This window comes from Sorex fumeus, unplaced genomic scaffold, assembly GCF_029834395.1.
Source record: "Sorex fumeus unplaced genomic scaffold, SorFum_2.1 ptg000151l, whole genome shotgun sequence".
In the NCBI taxonomy this organism is placed as follows: Eukaryota; Metazoa; Chordata; class Mammalia; order Eulipotyphla; family Soricidae; genus Sorex; species Sorex fumeus.
The window spans coordinates 110,436-128,898 of NW_026606208.1; the positions used below are offsets into that span (position 1 = coordinate 110,436).

The 18,463-nt window shown below is 42.4% G+C and overlaps 1 protein-coding gene across 2 annotated transcripts in view; it reads left to right on the forward strand.

Moving 5' to 3' along the window:
* MALT1 (MALT1 paracaspase) overlaps window positions 1-18,463 on the forward strand; it is a 53,730-nt gene that overhangs the window by 14,913 nt on the left and 20,354 nt on the right. The window contains exons 4-9 of one of the 2 annotated variants that reach the window (XM_056106961.1): window positions 3,103-3,262; window positions 7,832-8,010; window positions 8,395-8,491; window positions 9,163-9,195; window positions 12,043-12,069; window positions 14,857-14,889. In XM_056106961.1, the coding sequence (XP_055962936.1) occupies window positions 3,103-3,262; window positions 7,832-8,010; window positions 8,395-8,491; window positions 9,163-9,195; window positions 12,043-12,069; window positions 14,857-14,889 (529 nt within the window). The remainder of the gene's footprint in view (window positions 1-3,102; window positions 3,263-7,831; window positions 8,011-8,394; window positions 8,492-9,162; window positions 9,196-12,042; window positions 12,070-14,856; window positions 14,890-18,463) is intronic. The other variant, XM_056106962.1, reaches the window with a different exon arrangement.

The following is an 18,463-nucleotide window of genomic DNA, read 5'->3' on the forward strand; positions in this document are numbered from 1 at the left end:
GGGGCGAAAGAGATAGTGCAGTGGTCAAGGTGTTTGCTCTCCCTGCATCCCATATGGTCCCCTGAGCATCACCAGAAGTAATTTCTGAGTACAAAACCAGGTGTAACCCCTGAGCATTTCTGGGTATGTCCCAAAATAAGAATAAAACAAAACAGAAAAATTATGCACCAACCAGAATCTTTAATTAAAAGATTTCAAAGCAGCATAGATGGCTAATGTGATTTTATCTTAAGCCTTCCAGATAACTGTACTATGTATATATTATATGTATTATCATAGTATATGTCATAAGAGGGTATTGACTACTGGACTAGATGGGAGAACAGGGTTTAAGGGGCTAAGTGTATTCTCTGCATGCAGGTTTGATCCCCAGCACCCCAGACAGTGGGAGTAGCCCTTGAGTACCACTGGGTGTGGCCCAAAAATCAGGGCAACCAAAGTTTAGTGTACTGTGGCTGACTGAGTTAAAATTCAGTTTAATGGAAAAGGCCGTTTATTCTGCTTATGGAAGGATTATGTTCTGCACCAACCCCTCCCCAAATCATTAAAAATGGCTGATTGGGGTTCTTTTTTTCTGAAGCCCTCTCTGAGCCACTTTGCCATTGGAATTTCCCACTGGTTTGGCTGGTCCATCTGCATCCCACTGACACTTTCTGTTCTGATTCTTCCTTTATCTCCACTGTGCCCTTCCCTGTACCTGGAATTTCCTCAATCTTCAGCCTGCCAGTCAAGTAACTCATAAGTTTTCTTCTTAATTTGACTCAAGCCTTCTTTTGTAAACTGGGAACATTCTCAGACTCAAAGGCTAGTGTGCATTTAGGAATCCCTGCTTCAGTGCCTGGCACTGGATGGTCCCCCAGACACAAGGAGCAACCCCCCACGCAACAAATCTTGAGCAGCCCTGGGCACCACAACGTATAGCACCAAAACCAGCAAACAGAACTATTTTGAGATTAGCTCTTTCTTTGAACAGGCTCACCCTGTGCCTTATAAGAAGTGTTCATGTCTCTTCTTTACAAGCCAGTAAGTCAGAGCAGCTGTAAATGAAGAGAGATCGTACTTAGGTTCTGGTGCCAGCAGACCTGTGTTGGAACCTTGGCTTCCTGGGTTAGCCATCTGAGCTTTGATATTGGGGCTGTGAGAATTCAGTAGACTTTCAAGAGGTGGAGTATGTGTGTGTGTGTGTGTGTGTGTGTGTGTGTGTGTGTGTGTGTGTGTGTGTGTGTCTGTGCGTCTGTCTGTTTGTCTGTCTATCTGTGTCTGTGTGAATTCAGGAAATAGGCTAGGCTTTCAAGAGGATGTGCGTGTATCTGTGTGAGTGAGTGAATTCAATAGACTAGGTTTTCAAGAGATGAATGTGTATGTGTGTGTTTGTGTGTGTGTGTGTGTGTGTGTGTGAATTCAGTAGACAGGCTGGGTTTTCAAGAGGTGAATGTGTGTGTGTGTGTGTGTGTGTGTGTGTGTGTGTATTGTTTTGACAGGATTAAACCTAGGTTTTAGACTTTACTGTTGAGCCACCTTCCCAGTTCCCAAAATTTTTTGCCATATTTTCTCAATTGTAGAGTTGCTTTCATTTTAAGAATTGTTTTTTTTTTTATTTTGTGATGTTTGCATTTAAGACAGCTTCTGGTAAGATATAATTGATATTTAGTAAACTACAAGTATTTCATGTGTGTATTTTGATGGAAGGGTTTTTTGGGTTATTTTTTTTTCCCCGTTTGTTATTGCAGGGCAGATGGCTGGCATTTAACTCGGAGCCTCACACATGTGAGGCAAGTGTTCTATCACTGAGCCCTCACCCTCGATGAGTTCTGACATACATATACAACCGTTATTACACTTGAAATTAACCAGAAGCTGCAAAGTGACATCGCCATCATTATAATAAAAATAATGGCCATAGTTATCATCTCCTTGCAATGTCTTCTTCTCCCCTCTCTTCCCCAAAAACCACTGATCTGATTTCTCCAATTGGTCACTGGTCTGCTGACATTAGTTTGTGTTTTGGAGAACTTTACACAGAAGTGATCATGAAGAATGTATTATCTTTTTTTCTTGCTTATCTTTTTTTTTTTCTCAACATATTGATCACAGACTTGTCACATGCAGCAGCAGTCTCTGTGTGACCGCACAGTTTATTTGCTCTTTCTGGATGATAGGGCAGATGAACTGATTTGAATAGCAAGTAATGATTTGTTTCTAATCAGATTTTATTGGTTTACAGTCCGGTAAAGTTTCAGGAGTGCAGCTCCATACTCCCTGTATGTATGACTCACCACACCCACTTGAAGTTGCAGTGCCATCCCTCTGTCCAAATGACTCCTCCCCATCCGCACTCACCCCTGCCCCTTTTTCTCCATGTTTTTCTTGTGTTTTTTGCTAGTTCATCTGCTTTGATTTGTTAACCAGAAATGACTGGTGGTTTTTGTTTTTTTTTACTTTGGGATCCAGCCGGGAGGCTCATGCATGTCAAAATGCACGTGTCTGTGCTCTCTGCCAGGGAGTAGTAACTGGCCATAGTCACTGCCTTTTGGCAGAGAAATAATGATAAAACTGAGGTCGATGGTTGATGGAGTGAGTCCTGATTTGAGGAAGGTAGCCATGTAGGTGATGGTGCCACACCCGGCAGTACTCAGACTTACTCCTGGCTCTGTACTCAGGGACCGCTTCCTGGCAGGACTCAGGGGACCATAGGGGTTATAGGGGTTTGAACCTGGATCAACTGCATGTAAGGCAAGTGCCCTGCCCTGTGTACTGTATCTTTAGCCCCAGTGTTTATTTCTTTTTACTGAAGTAAATGGTTTTGCTTAGAGAAATATGAAGGGTGAGAGAATGAGAGACTGTGTGTGGTACATATTCAAATGTGAGCATGGCCTTCTCCAAAGGGAAGAGGGCCGAGAGTGCACATATCAAGGGAGCTGCAAACGAATTTTCAGGATAATGTAACTCAAAGTGCTTATTTTTTAAGTAGGAAGTACTTTAGGACATGGGAAAAAACAGCACTGTTTTCAGAGCCCCCCAGTCTGGCACTTCGCAGGGTACATCTGCTAAAGCATGCTTGGTGGCTGAGTCGCTTATATTCTGCTGTTGGTTCTTTCACAGATTCCCAATGGAAATGCATCTGAACTTATTTTTACTACTGTACATGTAAAAGATGCCGGCTTTTATGTCTGTAGAGTTAATAATCATTTTACCTTCGAATTCAGCCAGTGGTCTCAGCTTGATGTCTGTGAGCCCACAGAAGTAACAGGAAGCTTCCAAAGTAAGTAATAATAAGTGGAGTGGGAATTGCCTGTCTTTTATTATGCCTTTATTTTTTAATTAATTCCAAAGTGTCCAAAAACACCAAAAGCTAGGGGCTGGATGGATAATACAGAGGGTAGGGTGTTTGCCTTGTGCATGACTGACCCGGGTTTGATCCCTGGAACCCTGTATGCTCCCCCATGCCTCTCCAGGAGAGATCCCTGAGCACAGAGCCAGGTGTATCCCACTACCAGGTGTGGCCCTCCAAAAAAAAAATAGCAGAATCTGTCATATGTACTTTTTTATAAAGTCATCAGTTACTAAGATTTTATCCAACTTTGCTTTGATCCTCTTTCTGGCCAGGTATATACTAACCCTTCTGTTATTATTTACTGGAGCTTTCCACATACATAGGTATATGTATACATATATACTTACACACATACATATTTAGCACATATGTACAGGCCTCACAGAACCCTTCTCAGTCTGGATCTGCTAAATCTTGCCTTTTCTCGTGTATTGAAATATTGTGGTCCCTGACTTTCGAAGAGAAAAAGTTAGTTTATAATTGATTTTTTTGTTTGATACTTTGATTTTGGGTCACACCCAGTGGGTGGTACTCAGGGGTTACTCCTGGTTCTGCATCGAGGAATCAATCCTAGTGAGCTCAGGAACTACATATAGGGGATGCCGGGGATGGAACCTAAGTCAGCCACATGCAAGGCAAGCCTTGTCAACTGTACTATCTCTCCAGCACCTATAATTCTCCCAAATTATTACCTATAAAAAATCATTTTGGTAAAAGAACTCCATAAAGTGGATGTCAACATGGAAGATTGAACAGTGTATGTATGTATGTATCTTTCATGCAGTAAATTTCAGCCACTAGTTTTCTTTCTGTCATCCATTTGTGTTTTTCGGTGGGCCAGGAATTGAACCCAGGGCCTCATGCCCCTGTTAGGCAGATACTCTTTTTTTTTTTTAATGTAGGAGTACTGCTATTTATTCAGCCACTGGTTAGCTGATTAAATTGTGCATGAACTCCACCTTACTTTTTTTTAAATTTTTTATAATTTTATTTATTGAATCACCGTGAGAGCAGTTACAAAGCTTTCAGGTCTAAGTCTCGGTCATACAATGAAACACCCGTACCTTTACCAATGCCCATTCTCTACCCCCAACAACCCCAGTATACCCCCATCCCCGCACCCTCCCCCTACCTGTGGGGCAGACGATTTCTACATTACTCTCTCTCTACTTTGATCACATTCAATATTTTGACACCAGACCCACCATTATTATTTGAGATTTTACCCCAACACTCAGGTCTTCTGAAAAGGCAACAGTAGACAATTTGTTTTCTGTTGCTGGTTATGAATAACATGATGTCACATGGCTGCAGTAGTGGCCGCGCGATTTTGAAATTCCAAAATTTTAACACTTAAATCTGCAGGAATTTCTGCCAAAACCTGCTGGGTTCCTGAGTCTCTGGGATCATGGCCATGAAGCAGCTTGATCAGGAGCCAAAAAGGCCGTTCATGAGCGATGACTTGGGGTCTCGTTGGGGTGGGGAGGACAGGACCAGCTCCACCCCCATCCTGTGAGGCCCAAAATGTCTCGTCACTGTGGGCCCAAACCTGACTGTCCAATGTCCTCTGAAGGATGACGGCCACCGAGCCGCCAGGGGGAAGCAGGCGGAGGGACAACACCCTTTCCCCCCTGGAGTGGCCCGGCAATAGTAACCTACTGTGGGGTTCAACGCATTTCTGCCAAAAATCGCTGGGCTTCGAGATTTTGTTTCTGAGTCTCTGAGATCATGGCCGTTAAGCAGCTTGATCAGGAGCCAGAGAGGCCGTTTGTGGGCGATGACTTGGGGTCTCGTTGGGGTGGGGAGGACAGGACTGGCTCCACCGACATCCCGTGAGGCCCTGCGTGTCTCGTCACTGCGGGCCCAAACCTGACTGTCCAGTGGCCTCTGGAAGATGGCGACCATCAGGCCGCCAGAGGGAACAGGCCAAGGCACAAAACCTATTCCCACCTTGGTTGGCCCAGCACCCGTAACCTACTGCAGGGACTGGACGCATTTCTGCCAAAAGCCTCTGGGTTTCAAGATTTGTTTCTGAGTCTGGAATCATGGCCATTAAGCAGTTCAATCAGGAATCAGAGAGGCCATGCCTCCAATTACATAGCTGAGCCTGAGGTGGTTTGTGGGTGTGTTTACCACATACCTAACTTTTGGTCGTTTACTTTCTTGGTAAACTTTGCCCCAAGTTTTTGGGATCTGGCCAAAGGCACAGCAGCAATTTTGGGGTATCTGGAAGTCTGAAGGCACCATCAGGCTGCTGATGCACTCACTTCACAGGTGTAGACTGACCTGCTGGCGGCACCATACCCCCTAGGCAGATACTCTTAACACTAAACCATGTTTTCAGCCCTCATCTATCTTTTTAGTCAAGTGATTAGTATTGATCATGAAGAAATTCAGTCTACTCTGAAGAATAGCCTTCATCTGTCTGTTAGAGTTAGACCTAGTCAGGATCCTTATTCATTCTGCCAGGCAGAACAAGAAGCAGAGTTTTGGAGTTTTTGAAGACAGAGCCAGTCTGTCTGCCACTCTTCTTGCACAGCTTACCTTTGTCTATATCTAATAGTCTCCAATACAATAGTGGTTGTATTGCAGAGTGTGTTGTATCTTCCTAGAATATTTCTATACATTCATTTCATTTCATTTCATCATCCTGTTATTCGTCGATTGCCTCGAGCAGGCCCCAGTAACGTCTCTTTCATCCTAACCCTGAGATTATATTCAAGGCTCTTTAGGAGAATGAGACCATCATTGTTACTGGTATTTGGCATATTTGGTACGCCACCGGGAGTTTGCCAGACTCTGCCCTGTGGGCAGGCTATATTCGATAGCCTGCAAGTTCTATACATGCAATAAGCTTTATTTACCATGATATCAGGGGCTGGAGCGATAGCACAGATGTAGGGTGTTTGCCTTGCGGTCAGCAGGCCTGGCTGAGCCAGGTTCAATTCCTCCACTCCTCTTGGAGAACCCGGCAAGCTATCAAGAACATCTCGCCTGCACAGCAAAGTCAGGCAAGCTACCCATGATATATTCAATATGCCAAACACAGAAATAACAAGTCTCACGATGGAGATGTTACTGGGCCCGCTCGAGTAAATCAATGAACAACAGGAGGACAGTGACAGAAACAATGATATCAGACTCATTGATCATCTGTATTGTGCCAGACACTAACTCTGTAATTGAGACTTAGTATTGCATATTATTGACAAGCCTGTTCTCTGTCATGAAATGTAGAGAATTGTAAATGAATGTTTAATAAGTAATGCTTCTGATATCCTTCATGCGGAGAACTGCTAGTAATAGCAGGTGTATTTATTCAGTTCTTATTATAAAATATCCTATTTTAATAAGTCAGATTAAGTCACCAGTCCACAATCAGTGCTGTGGATTGGTGAAGTCCAAAGGCTTAAAAAGTTTGGGAACCAAAAAAAAAAAAGTTTGGGAACAACTGGGTTATATCACACAGCAGGTCTTGAATGTGAATGTCTCATTTGCGCCCAAAACTTTCTGCAACCAAATTGTTTGTGAACTCCTTGAGCTATTGTCTACTCTTCATTCATTGAGCACAATAATACTTTGATTTTTTTGTTTGGGTATTTTTCTGGAGAAGTGGGGTGAGGTTCACACAGTGGTGCTCAGGGCTTCCTGGCTCTGAGCACAGGGATCAGTCCTGGTGGTGCTCAACAGATCATTTGGGGTTCCAGAGATCAAACCCAAGTCTGCTGCATGAAAATCAAGTGTGTTTACCCACTGTGCTTTTATTGGCCCTTTATACAGACTTTCTTTCTTCATTGCTTGGAGGATGATAGCTTCATGGCATATAGTTTAGGAGATGCTTTTAAAGATTCTTGGTGGTGGGGCTGGAGCAGTAGTATAGCAGGTAGGGCGTTTGCCTTGCACGCGGCTGACCCGGGTTCAATCCCTGGCATCCAATATGGTCCCCCAAGCACCACCAGGAGTAATTCCTGAGTTTAGAGCCAGGAGTAACCCCTGAGCATCACTAGGTGTGACCCTAAAAAGCAAAAAAAAAGATTCTTGGTGGATTGTGAGATATAACAATGATCATTAATTGACTCTTACTCATCTAATTTTTTCATATTTCCATCTATAACAAGCAATATGAAGTAAATTTGTTTGTGCCGGCAAGGGGACAGTCTTGGTGGGGGGAATGTCACACTGGTGGTGGGATTGATGTTGGAACATTGAATGCCTGAAACAACTATATTCCGAATTGGTAAATCAAATTGGTAAATCACTGTATTGGTAAATCACGGTGTTATAATCATTTTGTAAAAACAAATAAATGATAAATACCTCTAATTTTTTTATTAAGAAAGATTCTTTGTGGCATGTTTTTAATGACAAAGATGACAATATCTATTTTAAAAGTAAAATATAAAATATTTTAAATAAAATATCTATTTTAAAAGTAAAAGGAAACACTAACTTAAAGATCTCTTCATGTTTAATGATATTCTTTTTTTTTTTATCAAGGAAGTTGGGATGGTGTCTCTGAATCAAGATTGCAGATCTGTGTGGAACCTAAGTCCCAAAAGCTGATGCCTGGCAGCCCCTTGCTACTACAGTGTGTAGCTGTTGGAAGCCCCATACCTCACTATCAATGGTTCAAGAATGAGTCACCGTTAATACATGAGACCAAAAAGCTGTATATGGTAGGAAGCTGGTTTTACCTATGTGTGTTCATATGTAAAATAGTACAATGGAAGATTCAGGTGACTGTTAAAACTTTATATTCTTGTTACTATTTTAATGTTTCCAGTGTGTTTATGTCAATTTGTTTAATATCATTTGATTCTTATATTTGCAAAATTGCTAGAACAAAATACTGACATCTAAGAGCTTATCCATAAACTGTCAAAAGGATTAGTACCAATGCTACTATTAAACCTGATGAATGCAAATATTTTTAGAATGACCATGTACCTTCAGAAATGTTGTTTTGTAGAGTATTTTTAGAACACAAAATTACAAGTTTACTTCCAAGCCAGTTGAAATGAAACCTGAAGATATGTGTGTGTGCTCTGATAATGTCACAGGTGCCATATGTGGATTTGGAGCATCAGGGAACCTACTGGTGTCATGTATATAATGATCGGGAGAGTCGAGACAGCAGGAAGGTGGAAATCACCATAGGTGAGTAATCACACTTGTTCTGACAAAGTCTGACTTATAAAAGGAAATATGTCAGCAATTGAAGTTGACTGAAGTTGTTTTTTCCCTGTTCTGTTTAGTGCTGTGATGGTACAAGGATTTAGAGTATGTAGTTGAGTGAATATACGCTAAATTCATAAGTCCATAGACAAAGAGCAAAAAAAATCCCAAAACAGCTTTTAAAAATTTTAGATCTTTTTTATTATCTTTGATTTTACTCATTTATTTTAAACATTTAGGACTGGAAAGGCAGCCCAAAGGGTTGGAGTGAATGCTTTGCATTCTGGGTTTGATCCCCTGAGGACACAATGGTCCCACAATCACTGAGCCATGACTGGTCCCACTCACTGCCAGGTGTGGCCCCAAAGCAACAACAATATCTTAGGATAAATTAAAAAGTACCTAAAACTTTAGCTATAAAAATCTTGATTTCAGGGAAAAACATATTTTAAAAGCTGGCATCATAGATGTGTCAATGAAAGAATGATTATGCATTAGCCATCCCAATGTATGAATACATGGGTGTTGATTCTCCTTAAGCTCTGCATTGTAGCTAGGGCCTGGTATTTTTTGTGCTGTTTGTTTCTGTTTGCTTGATGGCTTCCTAAGATTGTGAATTACAACGTGTTCACATTTGTTTCCTTTGGAACAAGGAAGAACAAATGAGGCAGTGGAATGCACCGAAGGTATTGTAACCCTTTGGTTAAAGCCAACTATCCTGCATGTCGATTCTTCTTGAGATTGGTGGAGAGCTCTGACAACCGCAGGCAGTGACAGAAAAAATACTAGCTCTCAGAAATGGTTCTCATGAAAGGAAGGATGGCATGTCTGAGTCTTGGAGGGTGTGTGAACTGTCATAGACGCAGTGAAACTGCCATCTATTAAAGCAACTAATTTTCGGTTTGATTTTAAGAATAGCTCCTGCACAGTGTTAGATGATATTTCTCCTGAGTGTTTAGATTATCTGTCCCTGGTCATGAAAAGATACCTCTTATATATAGACTCAGGACAGATTTATTGTCTAACACATGTATTTTAAAATATTACGTAATCTCCCTTAATATAAATTTAGAAAAGACTAATTTTTGAAGCTACATGGCTATAATCTACTGAGTCGCCTTTATCAAAACATATAAAAAGAAAACAGAAACTATTTCAATATAAGCTTTAGTTTTTTTATTGATCAAAGCTTTTTACTTAATGTTAAATTATTTTCCCATTGTGTGATGTCACATTTTTGCAAATTATAAATGAAGAGAGCAAAGTATTTTTTCAGTTTCTGCCTCAATAGAACACCTTTATAACCTCAGGTTCTAACTGGGTAAAATAAGAAAATGCTAAAACCGTGTTTCCTGGTTCTTCTTTCTTCAGACCTCTGTGGTGCTACTTGGGAATGCTGTATGTAATTGGTGTTTTCATTCCATTCCGAAGTTGTAAACAAGAGCATCAGCTTAAAGGAGTTCTGGGGCATGCTGTGCAAAGAAATCCTAATCAAACTTCCTTTCCTTCTCTTATTCCCATTTCTCCTGAATGCATGATTTTTAAAATGTCCTAACAGCAGGGACCTATCAAAATAGGTTTTGGGGTTTCAGAACACTGCATGCCAATCACCACCTTTCTCTACTGTCTCATCTGCATGATTTCCCCTTTGATTTTTGCTGTACGCTATTAAATGGCAATTTTCAAAAAAAAAAATGTCCACTCAGAGGTGAAAATCCTACTGTGAAACTTCTTCAAAAATTTCACTTGGAATATCTAGATCCAACTTTCTCCCCCCTCCCTTTTTTTTTTTCAATTTTTCTTTAAAAAAATGTCTACAAAGTTGAGATATTTCGGTCCGGAGCGGTCGTACAGGGGTTAAAGCACTTGCCTTCCTTGCATGTGGCCAATTCCTGTTTAATCATTGCACCATATATGGTCCTTGAGCCTCACCAGGAGCAATCCTTGAGGACAGAGGCAGGAGTAAGACCTGAGCACAGCTTGGTGTTAGGCCAAAACTAAAACAACAAACAAAAAAGTTGAGATGCTTTATAATTGGTAAATTGAGATATATTGGGAAGTGTCCTACATTATCTTTTTTAAAACTTGTTGGAATACAATGCTTTTGGTTTTTGTTGTTGTTGTTGTTTTTCATTTTAACATATATATTCTATGAAAGATTTGATTGGGACAGGGACAGGCCAGGAGTTGAATACAGGAAACTCAGGGGATTTTCTGAGCCTGTGAAACCATTCATTACAACCATTGTCATGGTGTATAAGTGTCTGTACCTTTGAAAGAAAGCATATAGTGGAGGATCAGAGGAGGGGCATGCTGGGATGGAATGCAGAATATGACAAAAGAATCCAACTATCAGGTGGTATGAAGGCACCTTCTTTGCAAGGGGATAGACATGGGCACAGGCCTGGGCCACCAAAGGGGAAAGTTGCACACAGCATGGGCAGCAGCTGCTCCTACTGCTGTGCTCTTTGTATCACGTACAAGAGAGGCTTCCAGTGTTGGCATTGTAGGAGGAGCCCACGACTTACGATTCATTGTGTTGGTTTCCATCTTCCTTAAATTTATAAAAGTGGAAATGAATGGCTGCCATGTCATGGACATTGGCCTCAATGGTTTCATCTGCTCTTTAGCTGGAAGGAGAAGTTAAGAATTCTGAGAGCGAGGGTCCAGAGTGCTAGTACAGCAGCTGACCTGAGTTCGATCCCCTACATCCCATATGGTCCCCCAAGCACCACCAGTAGTAATTCCTGAGTGCAGAGCCAGGAGTAACCACTGAGCATCACCAGGTATGACCCAAAAAGCCAAAAAAAAAAATCTGAATGAGCATCCCTCCAGGGGCACAGCCCACCAGTCGAACCATGAGAAAATCATCAGCCAGATCCCAACTGAAGGTCCACAAAATACCCACAATTAATCCTCAGAGCTGCTGGGTTCATCAGAATAAAACAAATCTGGAAACGGTCACAGGAACACGACACTCGCAGAAAGAGGAGTAATGAAGTACCCAAGATAGAAGGGATTTTGTGAGAGATGTTCCACGTACGGGACGCCAGGTCTGGGTACCCCGGTACTGATGAGCTCTGGACACTGATCAAAGTAGTTCTATAAGTCTCCAAAGGTTCAAAAATAAGAAAGGTTTTTCAGAAGGTTGTTTGAGAGTGTTTGTTTCAAGAAATTTATAGTTTAGGCCACAGGAAGTTCTCTTGATAAGTTTTGTTCCAAAATTAGTCAGAATACCTAAAACTTGGAACATATTGGAAAAGAGCTTATTTAGCTTTTAATTAATTTGTGAAAGCCATAATAGCACAGAAGCTTTGTATTTATCTATAGCAGCATTACTGCCCATTCAATAATTTGCATTGCTTCTTATCTAAGACATTTAAAAGTTCTAACTGATAAAGCACTATGATTTATTTATTTAATAATACTATGATTTAATTGCACAAACCCCACTTCTTTGATTACTCCCATAATCTGTCCTAAATTGCCAGTTTGATTACTTAAAGCTAATCTATTTTTCCTTGTTTTTTTAGATGAATTACATAATCTTGGGCATCCTGGTAAGTAAACATTAGTTTTATATTTGTTTTTGATTAGTTATTAAATACAGCAATTTAAAGAAACTTTAATTAGGTTTATTGGGGGAAGGTGTCCCAAGAGATGTTTCGGAGGCCCAGAGCCCCTGCCAGTCATTCTTGGCCAAATGGACCAGAGGTTCCTGTGGAGATCTGAGGGTGTGGTGCTGCTGCCACAGTGTCCCAGGATTCCTTGGGCTCACCATGGTGCTGGGAGTCCCCAGGACTCACCTATGCTGCTGGGGTCTCCAGGGCCACATTTGGTGATGCTTAGGGGGACCACATAGGACTGGAATTGAAATTGGAGTCAACCATGTACCAGCCCTGTGCCTTAACCATTGTACTGCCATGTCTGGCAGTGCTCAGGGCTTATTCCTGACTTTGTGCTCAGAGATCATTCATATATATATTCATATATATATATATGGGGGGGCTGGAGTGATAGCACAGTGGGTAGGGCATTTGCCTTGCACTCGGCCAACCCAGGTTCGATTTCTCTGTCCCTCTCAGAGAGCCCAGCAAGCTACTGAGAGTATCCTGCCCGCACAGCAGAGCCTGGCAAGCTTCCTGTGGTGTATGCGATATGCCAAAACCAGTAACAAGTTTCACAATGGAGATGTTACTGGTGCCCAGTAGAGCAAATGGATGAACAACGAGAGGATAGTGCTACATATGTGTGTGTGTGTGTATAGACAAAGTGCGACAGTGCTACATATGAATGTGTGTGTGTATATATATAAAGTTTTATGTATATATATATATATTAAGCCATCAGTTTAGTTTTAGAAATTCACTATTCCAACACCAATCCCACCTTCCCACCACCATTATTTCCAATTTTCCCAACCACCCTTTAAGCCTTCCCCTATAGCGGGCCCTCAGTAATATATTTTACAGTCCTATTATAAATAATTTGCTAAAAGTTGTGTCTCATCATGGAGCCATTAAGCGCTTGTATAAGATTATTAAGATGATGTTACAGGTTGAACCTCCAGTGTTTATATTTTGTTAATTGAAATTTGTTGCCTTCTACATTACATCCATCCAATCTGGTATGCTGCTCCTGGTTTATCAGTGTTGTAGAGTTTGAGATGTTGCACAGCTGCAAATGCACCTGCATACTCCAGGGTGTCCAAAATTTTTAATGGGCGGTACAACTGGAATTAAATTTTTCAATGTGCTTGACTGCCAGGGCTTCTGAAAGTACAGGGAGATGTAGAGAGGTAGCCCATCCCCAGCTCTGTGGAAGTCTGGAGATTTCAGTCACAACACCTGCATATCTGAGGTGTTAATTAATTTAGATTAATTTCTGAATGAGGCTTGTCCAAGCAGTGGGGTCTGACCAGGAGCATGGCGGCAATTATGGAATGTAGAGGTTTTGGGCAGCCAGGACTCTGTTTGGGCGGGCACTGGGTTCACAAGCCCCACTCAGCCTTGCACTGGGTCTGGGAGAAATTCTTCCACTTGTTGATCTCTTTTGAGATCTATTAATGAGTCTCTGGCTCATTTTAGTAATCTCTTAGTAATCTTGTCATGGCCAGTGAATGAGCTTATCTGGCACCAGAGTCAGTTCATGGGCATCACAGGGATCATTCTCAATGGTGCTCAGGAGACCCATACGTGTTGCCAGTAATTGAACCCAGGTCAGCTGCAAGCAAGGTCGGTCCCTTTCCTGCTGTACTTATCTCCCTCCCACTATCGATAGATCTGGCATGCACCAGACCCAGCACCACACCCCACAAGCATTGCTGGGTGAAGTGCTTGCTGCAGGTCCCTAGTACCCCTGGGATAGCCCAGGTTTCCCTGGCACCGCAAGGTCCAAGCAGCATCACCATATCCTCTGAACTTGCACTGAGTTGACAACCCAACTGACTGAGAATCACTGGTGGGACCCCTGAACGTCCTGAGCACTGCTTGGGAATCCCCACAAAAAAAGAATCCAGAATCTCTTCTCCACCCCTGCCTCCTCCCCCACCCTACCCCAACCCCACTTTGGTGAAACAAGTGCTCCATTGCTGAGCTACATCCTCAGCCCCAGAAAACCTTGGGGTCAGTATACAGTTCAAATGGTAGAGCACAGGTGTTACATGTATGAAACCCTTTATTTAATCTTGCCACGTACCCCCCTCTCTTAAACACCATTCAGTGTGTCTCTCCGATCCTCTGCATAGGTAGGTCTGGTCCTTGCAACAACAACAGCAGCAACTATCACTAAATAAGTAAATGTTTATTTTTTTGTTTTATATTTTAAGAAGTTGAACACCTTCAATGAGATAATGATATCTCATTATCTCATTCCTACTCTGGACAAACTTGCAGGCTATCGAATATAGCCTGCCCACAGGGCAGAGTCTGGCAAACTCCCCGTGGCGCACCAAATATGCCAAATACCAGTAACAATGATGGGTCTCATTCTCCTAAAAAGCCTTGAATATAATCTCAGGGCTAGGATGAAAGAGACGTTACTGGGGCCTGCTCGAGGCAATCGACGATTAACAGGATGATGAATGAATGAAAATGATGAATGAACACCTTCATATCATAAGTTAACAAGTTGAAGCTACATTCTGGGCTACAGAGCCAGGGCTAGAATGCATGCTTGACTGTTTGACACCCTCAGTTGAACCCCAGCACCCCAAAAATCAAAAACTCAAAAAAGTAACTGCTTTCTGTCTTTAATGTTACTGGTGTTTTTGTTCTTTGTTTCCATGTACCACTAACCTGATAATAATATAAATAACTTCACTTTTTTGCATTTTTGTCGTTTTATAGATAATAAAGAACGAACAGCTGATCAGCCTTTGGGTAAGTGAAACTCTAACATGTGTCCTCAACACATGTAATTGTATATAACTCTTATAGTATCTACTCCTGGCTTTCAGACAATTTAATTTGACAGTTTTTATAAAACATTTGAATAACACTGACACCAAGTGTTTGGTGTGAGATATGTGAAAAAGAAAGTCTAGAACAGGAAGGAGGCTTGAAAAAAAAAGGAGAGTATAAATCCAATTTCTAGAACTGTGACAGTGTCCATGGCACAATCTTTGTTTTGACAACATGGGAACAAATAAATACGTAAACAAAAAAGGAAAATGTGTGTTACATCATAGAGGCTGATCCTCTTTCCTTGTGGGGTTAATAATTAGAAAAATGCCAGGACAGTTGCAGCTCTGGATCTTGAAAGGTGATCTGAGAGAGAGGCCTTCTCGACAGAGGGGCCTGGCACCCTAAGTGCAAGCAGAAGAGAAGTGAGTTGTGTGTAGCATCGGGAATGGCAGGGCCATAGGTTCCCATTTTCTGATTTAGGGTAAGTGAAACATGATTCTTGGGAAGACCATCTTATTCCGATAGAGCCAGATGACTTTGTTTAGGACAAAAGAAACTATTGCAATAGTCCAAGTAAGAATGAAGAAGAATGCAAAAGAGACAGCAAAATCAGATCTTTAGGGAGTGGGATCAGTAATAACCTGCATCACCTTGCCTATGGTATGAAACTAGAGAGGGCCCAGGTTCCATCCCAAACTTCATGTGGGTCCTGCAAGCATGGCTAGGAGTAACACCCCTAGCACAGAGCCAGGAGTAACCCCTGAGCATGCCAGGTGTGCCTGACCATCCCCAATCACGAAAAAACTAGAAAGAAATAATGTTCAGAGGATAAGAAAGAGCTAGGGAAAGGCACAGTGCCTGTGCTAAGTCTTCCTTGGACCCTGCACCTCCCCCCACCCCCGGGTGGGTAACGATTCACTGGGTTGAACTTGAGAGTGCAGGATCCTAAGCGAAGGTCAGAGTATAAATGAGCACCAGGCTGGCACCTAACCCACTTGAGGTATTTCTGTCCCCTCTGGGCGTAGCTCTGCAGCAGGCAGTCATCCAGGCAGCTGGAACACTAAGGAGAAGTATAGATTGGAGAGTTCTGAGCCTTACACAAGAGGCGGAAGTTCTTTGAAGCCATGGGGTAGCTTAAAGGACATGGCTGTGGGCCCCCCCCCCATAGGAAAATGGCGTAGGGGCCAGAGAGATGGTTCAGTGGGTAAGGCACTTGCCTTATATGCTGCCAACCCAGGTTTGATCCCCAGCCTCCCATATGATTTCCTTGGCACCTCTAGGAGTGATCTCTGAGCGCAGAGTCAGGAGTAATAACCTCTGAGCATTACTGGGTATGACTCAAAAGAAAAACTTACCAGTCGGGTGGGGTGGGGTGTGGTGGGGGTCGCCCATTCTTGTGGTAGTCTTAGTAACTAGGACCAGTTGCCAGGAGAGACAGTATCTCTCTTCCCCCTCCTTCCCTGTGGGGTTTTGCCATGCTGTCACTGAACTTTCCTAGGTAACTAGACAGATTCCCACAGAGGACCCAGAACCAGCAAAGTGTCCTACTACATGAATTTCAAAGGCAGCCCACATTCAGGGGTGGTTGCTGAGGGCTGGGGTGCCAGTGGCTGCCCTACGTGATGGCAGGGACATGTGCCCATCGAGGACCCTTTTTCTGCAGCAGAAGACAGAGGCATAGACCATAGTCACACATCAATGCTTTGTATGCCAGACCAAAGAACGTGGACTTGACTCTGTAGGTCATAGAGTGCCCAAGACCAGTAAGCACTGTCCATTCAACAATTCAGATGTGTTGCGAAGGTGAAAATCATGACCAGTTTAAGATATATATCTGAATTAATGAGGTTAAAATAACTGAGTTTAAGACATGTAACTGAATTAATTGATAATATTCCACCATAAACCCACTCTGATTTACACTGCCTTATAAATGGAATAGCTTTGGGATTTGGGCCCTCACAGGAGACTCTAAGGCCAAGGCTCCCAGCAGATGGGACTTGAGGTGTCGCTCTGGTGTGGGGTCTGCATTTCTGATAGGGTTGAACAGCTCATTTTAAAATGCACTCATTTAAAGATTTGTTAGTGACAGACACTTCCATAGCATTTCCTATGTGCTGGGTGCTTGTCCAGGTGCCTGTGAGTATTCATTCATTTTCGATGAGATAATTTAGAATAATTTGATGTGGAATTAACATTGCAGTACCATCCCAGTTTGCATTAAACTTTGGAAGATACCTTTGGAGGCTCTGTGGAAGGGACATGTGGAAATATTTCATTGAAGTAGTTTTATTACTCTGTTGCCTAATCAACTGGCTTTTGTTTGTTTCATTTCTTCTAGAAAACAGTTTGTTTCGAGAAATCATAGGTGGCTTTTCTCTAAGTGTTTTTCTACAGAAAATATCTAATTCAATAAAATTCAGCTTTAAACTTTAACATTTTCTTTGGCTCCTTACCATTATCTCAGCTCCAGCTTGTCTCATTTCTTTCTCTGCAGTCTGACTCATTCTTCCTCTTTCTACCCCTCACTTCCCAGCTGAGTTTGTGCCTCTCTTGCTCCAAACATTGCGGTGGGGTTCTCTGGTCCAGCCCTTCCAGGCCTGCTCCCTGTGCAAGGTAAGGTTAACACACGCTTCTTCAAACATTGTGATCCAGAATGCTCCAAGGCATGAAGGAACTGACAATTACAACCATCATTGGAGGAAAGATTTTGAGGGTTTATGGTCAGTTACTGGCACATGCCTTTAAAGGCACATAGTCAAATCGATGATTCTTGCCTTATGTAAACCACACCAAGTTTTCTTTCTAGAGAACAAGACTAGTTAATATAAGACTGAGATTAGTAGAAACATGGCTGGATGCTTACTTGATAACTGTTTTTTCCACCCCGGTGTTGTTTGATTTATTTTTTTCAGTTGCATGCTTGTACTTTTTTTCTGCCAATGAAACTGAGTTTGGAAGATATATATCTGAATTAATTAGTAATATTGCACCATAAACCCACTCTGATTTAACACTGTCTTACAAATGGAATAGCTGTGGGATTTGGGCTCTCATAGGAGACTCTCAGACCAAGGTTCCCAGCAGATGGGATTCGGTATGCCACTCTGGTGTCAGGTCTGCATTCTGATAGGGCTGAGGAGCTCATTTAAAAATGTGCCGAGGTGGGGCTGGAGCGATAGCACAGCGGGTAGGGCGTTTGCCTTGCACGCAGCCAACATGGCCGACACAGGTTCGATCCCCAGCACCCCATATGGTCCCCTGAGCACTGCCAGGAGCAATTCCTGAGTGCATGAGCCAGGAGTAACCCCTGAGCATCGCCGGGTGTGACCCAAAAAGCAAAAAAAATAAAGAAAGTACAAACCAACATTAAAAAAAAAAAAATGTGCCGAGGTGGCTGATAATTCGGCAGGTAGGGCACGTCCCTTGCATGTGGCGACCCAGAGAATTGATCCCCAGTAGCCCATATGGTCCCCATGCACCACCAGAAGTGATTCCTGTGTGTGCAGCCAGGAGTAATCCGTGAGCACCACTGGATGTGACCCAAAAA